The sequence below is a fragment of the Arachis ipaensis genome, chromosome B7 (genome assembly GCF_059453495.1).
Source record: "Arachis ipaensis isolate K30076 ecotype BB chromosome B7, ASM5945349v1, whole genome shotgun sequence".
Classification (NCBI taxonomy): Eukaryota; Viridiplantae; Streptophyta; class Magnoliopsida; order Fabales; family Fabaceae; genus Arachis; species Arachis ipaensis.
The window spans coordinates 70976125-70981646 of NC_142442.1; the positions used below are offsets into that span (position 1 = coordinate 70976125).

Here is a 5522-nt window from a genome sequence, read left to right on the forward strand (position 1 = left end):
TAATATGAAAAGCAGCATAAAAAAAATCATAAAAATTAATAAATTATGTAAAAAAAAATAAAAATGAAAAGCATGGAATGCGTACACCCCACTCCGAGTACTGCAGTAGCTAAGACAGTGTGCTAGCTGCTAACCTTCTGCCTCACTAAATTCCACTCTATATATATTCTAACATTTATGGATAAAAAATGTTACATCTACTAATTATTATGCAATAAACTTCTAATTGTAATCTATATGTTTATTAAAGATGCTAAAGTAATCAAAACATATGGTTCCGAAGGAAAGAAAAGAAGTAGAAAACATCATTAGCATCAGAATAATATTAATTTAGTGATGAAATATAATAGAGCTTCCGATTCTATTTGGAGATCGAGCATAGGTGTGTTGCTAGAAGCCTAGGAAAGCTCTTCTTGGAGTGTACGTAAAGCGTAATTTTTTAGTGAAAATTATAAGTATGTTTTTATTTTTACTAAAAATATATCAATATACATGTAACACCTATGCTGAAATAGAGAAAATATGTTATAGAGCTATGAATGTAAAATTGTAAATATGCACAATAATCGTTACGTTAAATGTCCAATAAATAGTTAATGGTTATGCGTACACTTCATGCATAACAGGATATTATACTAGTAAATATATGTGATTATGATCTTTATTTATGATTTTTTCATCTTGTTAAAATAAACATGAGAGATTTATATTGACATCTGAATTCATGAATAATTTACAAAACGTGTGTTCATATAAATTTTATTGTTTCGTTATTGTGTAACAAAAAACAATTATAAAAGGCATAAAGGTGAGGGGTGAGGGGTGAGGGTGAGGTGGCATAAATTCGGAGGAGAAAGCACAATGACAAAGTTAACCCCCGTAACCATGACAAGTGCCCCAACTCACTGACTCATACTAACGCCGTCTCACCAACACATCACCCCCTTCTTCTTCTACTACTTCTTCTTCTTCTTCTTCTCTCTCTCTCAGCCTCAACTTTCAGCTGCTGCTCCCGTGGCACCTGCTTTTGTTAAAGGTACGTCTTCCTTTGTATCCCTTCTTCTTTTCTATCAACACAATTTCTAAATTACTTACTTCCTTATTTCAATTAATTATTATTGCTATCAACACACACTTTGCAGCTCTTCACTCCTTCTCTTGATTCCTTTCTCTCACCACTGATTTCGGATCCCTGTTCCACTTCTCCGCACACCTCTACATATTTCTTTCCGCAGATGTGTTGCCTTTTCTTCGTTTCATTCACTTCCTTTTCTCTTTTCTTCCTGTCTTCACACTGATTTCACCAATTATTTATTTATCACAATAACATATACGCTTCTGTCTCTCTCTTTTTCTTTTTTTCCCCTTCAAGGCTCGACTCTACTGTATGTCTGTATTGAATCCTGTGTGTTTAATTCCTGTTGTGTTCTATTTAGATAGATCGCTTTCGAATTTGGGGCAAAATTATTATATGAAGAAATTATATGAAATTATATTATGCAAGACTAACTTTTCTATGAAAATGATTATATGTTGAGAATTATACGTTTGGCTGTCATATATGAGCAATAATTGCAATGAACTGCGCTATTCGCGGGTGAAATTAATGTAATATTGTGTTCAGGGATGCAGTTGGTGGTTGTGTTAGTTGTGTAAGATAAAAAAGCGGTTATTTATTTTGTTCTACTATGGGTGCTGCTTGTTGCGTTGCTTCAAGAGATAAAACTATTCAAAGTGGATCAACCAGTGATATTTTGCATCGCAATGTTCGGTGCTCCCCAACGTGGAGCTTTCGCTGGGATCATCGGGGGCGTGTGGCTGGTGAAGATACTTCTATCAATTGGTTTTCTGATGGGGTTAGCAGGAACGATGGTTCAGAGCATAAAAATGGATCAGCTTATGTATCAGAGGATGGAAGTCCATTGCAGATTCATCAAAGAAATAGATGCCAAAAATCCTTTGTATCCGAAGGAACTGCTGCACAACCCAGAAATTCTACTTCAGGTAACCTCCACTAAGTTCACTCCATGGACCTACTCAAATTGGACGCTTTAGGATTGTGTTTTGCATTCATTTCTCCATGCTATACCTTACTATATGTGATGCTGTTGCATTAAATTTCCAAACTAGGGAGTGTCTTAGACACATTTGTTTCTTGCTCAGAAGCCATCAAACCCTAAGGGAATGAAAAGGAACAGCAACTATAGTTACTTATATAAGGGTAGTCCTCTGTAAAGGCACAATGGCCTCAATCCATGTATCCCCCACCCCCAGCCCATGCAAGAATTGGCCCTACTCTTAGAAATAAGTAGCGTGTCATGATGTCTTAGTTTATTCACTGGTTAGACTATTCCCTGGAGTCCCAACTTGATATTTATTTTATAATATCTAACATAAGTGTTCATGTTCATTTGCAGATCAATCAATTTCAAGGGATGTTTCCATTGATGTGAGTGTGGATCAGGTGAGATCATAACAGTGAAGTTTACTCCCTCCCTCCCTCCCTCCTCTTCGTTTGCATAACAAAACTATCCCTTTTTTAAAATATTTTTTTTATGTAATTTTCCGAGATAACCCCTGATTATGGATCATTTTCTAGGTGAAGGGTTTGGCAGAATCATCAATAGTATCATGTCCATCTCCCACAAAACCATCATTACCGTCAACTTCATTGTCGGCATCTCCTATATCATCCCAAAGTAATATACCTCCTTCAGGTACAACTCCATTAAGGTGGCCTGGCCATTCAACAGGACACCAACTGTTTCGGCAAGTCTCTGATAGCAGAATCCCAGCATTTAAGTCACCAAGCAGCTTTTCTGTGTCTGAAGAAAGGCCATTGCATCATCCTTCATGGAGCAATGAATCAGGTATGGGCTCACATGGTGGATCTTCAGATGGTTGGTCTATACCTGGCTATTCTGAGCTTATGGGCACTCCCCACAAAGAAAGATGGTCATTTGACAGCGAGTCCTTTGGATTTAATCGTGAAAGGTTGCTCAATTCCAGTAGTCAGTTTTCAACTTCACCAGTTGATTTGCAAACATGTGGTGTTTGCTTGAGGCTTTTAACTGAGAAGTCTTCTTGGAGCACCCAAAAGATAATTGCAAATAATGACCTCTCTGTAGTTGCTGTTCTTATCTGCGGACATGTCTATCATGCTGAATGTTTGGAGAGTTTGACACCTGAAGTAAACAAGTATGATCCTGGTTGTCCAGTCTGTACTTTTGGTGAGAAACAAACTATGAAGCTGTCCGAAAAAGCTTTGAAAGCTGAAATGGATTTAAAGGCTAGAAACAAGAAATCAAGGAATCGGGTTGTGGACAGTGATATTGATGATGAGTCAATTGTGTATGATCACTTTAAAGGCAGAGGACTTAAAGGGAAAGCTCCAAGGATGGAATCTAGTTCCAGTGGGAGAAGCTCGTTTGGGAAACCATTTCTGAGGCGACACTTTTCACTTGGATCAAAGGGTTCTAGATCCATGTTAGATAACCACCCTACAAAAAAGAAGGGATTCTTTTGGGCAAAATCTAGCAAGCAGTAATTTACATCTTGGAAGTTGGAAGGTTAGTTACCACCATTTAATTTTTATTTTGTGCTGGCGCCAGTTTATAAATAGCATACTTCAAAGTTAAAATTATCTGATGCCTTATATTAACAGAGAGCAAACTGTTTTTCTGTTGTGTAGTCCGATTATTGGGCTTTCAGATTTCTTTGCATATGGTGTTTTTGCAACAGAAATTTTACTTCAACATTTCAGTACATGCGACTTGTAGACTATGCTAGAATCCTCATTAATTCTTTTGTGCTTATCAAATGTTTTCCGCCGTTTCTATGACAGGATTCAATATTGACCTTCTCAGCGACCTCAAAAGACTGATGATAGGGGCAAGATTTATTCTATGGCATCTGTATGCACTTCTGGTCTGTGATCTCAACTTGATTGAAGGCTGAAATTACTGTGAAAAGAAGAGACACAGAAGTATAAGATCAATATACAAACGTAAAAGAAATACTAGTACTTTGAGACCAAGGGTCTTTCCGTATTGTACAGGTCGATTTGTTTATTTCATGGATATAAATTCACATATATCCAACTGATATCTTCTTGTAAGTGGCTCTGCTGATTTGTAATGCATGTTTTTAGCCCCTGCTGTTGGGCAATTATTGTCTTGGCTGATTGTTAGATACCAATTATTTTGATTTTGACTAAGCTGGTTACTTTAATGAAACAACAGTTCCAGGATAGCCTTGTTTTCGTAGCACATTGAATTAATTGTTTGATTGATTCTGTAGTTCACTAGGATGGGGAAACCTTTCGGATATTCTGGTCCTTATTCATAGCATGTTGAAATTAAATCAAGTAATTAACTGATGTTACTTGTGACAAAGTGTTCCGTGCACGTTTCATCCGCTTATGCATTTCATATTTGATATTCGTCACCGTCATCATGACCCCTCGTGAATCATGAAAGGATTTCATCCATGGGTGATTTCTACCTGAGTAGTTATCCTGAGGAAAATGCTATCTCTGAAAGGGGAAGACTCGGAAATTATGTTTAAATTTAACAAAGATTCGGTGTATTCAGAAAAAAGATAGATATAATGTGTCTGGGTCTGAATCTTGGCAATATCAGGCAGTGGATAAGAATTACTCTTAAAAAATATTGGGTGTGTGAGTGAATACGATGAATGGAATCCAAGATAAAACAGAAAATAAAAAAAAGGACTTTTTTACTTCAATTTGATTTTTTGATGTAACAGTTAAGGAATACCTATTTTAGAAGTTTTTATATCTCTTAAGTTAAAAGCCGTAATTCATAAATTCACTAAAATAAAAATGAGTCAAATCATAATTGGGTCTAAAACAAACAAAATAAAATAAAATAAATACTAAGAAAGTGATGCATATTTGTTTAAATTTGACTAACGAGAGTTTTCAATGCAACTTTTAAATAGTAAGACGTTTGGCGTTCTATAATCGTTAACCATTATTTTACCCAATTCTTGATGCATCTTCTAAACAAATGATTTAGCTATATTTGCAAAATGTTTTTTTGTTCTCTTTGTTATTGCTCTTGTAATTGGACCAATTGACATATGACAGTTCTCAGTTTGTTTCACAGAGCTCGTATCATTCTCTCTCTTTGAAAAGACTCGTCCTCGAATCTGCATTCAAATTAAAAGAAGATAGGTCAGAGACATTAAAAGTAGTTGACACATTATACTCACTTGGAAGATCAATCTTCTAAGCATTTTTATTGATCCTTTCGAGAATCTAAAATGGACCATCACTCCTAGGTCTAATTTGGGTTATTTTAGTAGGAAACCTCTCCTTTCTCAAATGAACCCATACCCATTCACAGGTTCAAAGACAAGTTGTCTTTGACCTTTATTCACCCTTTGAGCTGTCAACCTATTTTTCTTTTCAATCAATTCACGTGCTTTTAAGTGCATTGCTTTAACCTTTTTTGCTTTACCTTCTCCATCAAAGCTAACAAGATCACTCAAAAGCAAAG

General features: G+C 35.9%; 1 protein-coding gene across 4 annotated transcripts; it reads left to right on the forward strand.

Moving 5' to 3' along the window:
- The first annotated feature begins 796 nt into the window (after nt 1–796).
- On the forward strand, nt 797–4251 carry LOC107609110 (RING/U-box superfamily protein). 4 transcript variants are annotated; one of them, XM_016310948.3, is made up of 5 exons: nt 797–1036; nt 1633–2004; nt 2418–2464; nt 2600–3569; nt 3845–4251. In XM_016310948.3, exons 2-4 carry the CDS (start codon nt 1689–1691, stop codon nt 3545–3547), a joined length of 1311 nt encoding a protein of 436 aa, XP_016166434.1. In that variant the 5' UTR covers nt 797–1036; nt 1633–1688; the 3' UTR covers nt 3548–3569; nt 3845–4251. The 4 variants fall into 4 exon arrangements, with proteins under 4 accessions (XP_016166434.1, XP_016166433.1, XP_088349145.1 ...); XM_016310947.3 differs by having other exon boundaries at nt 820–1036; nt 1625–2004; XM_088493019.1 differs by having other exon boundaries at nt 825–1036; nt 1625–2004; nt 2606–3569.
- Nucleotides 4252–5522: the final 1271 nt, after the last annotated feature.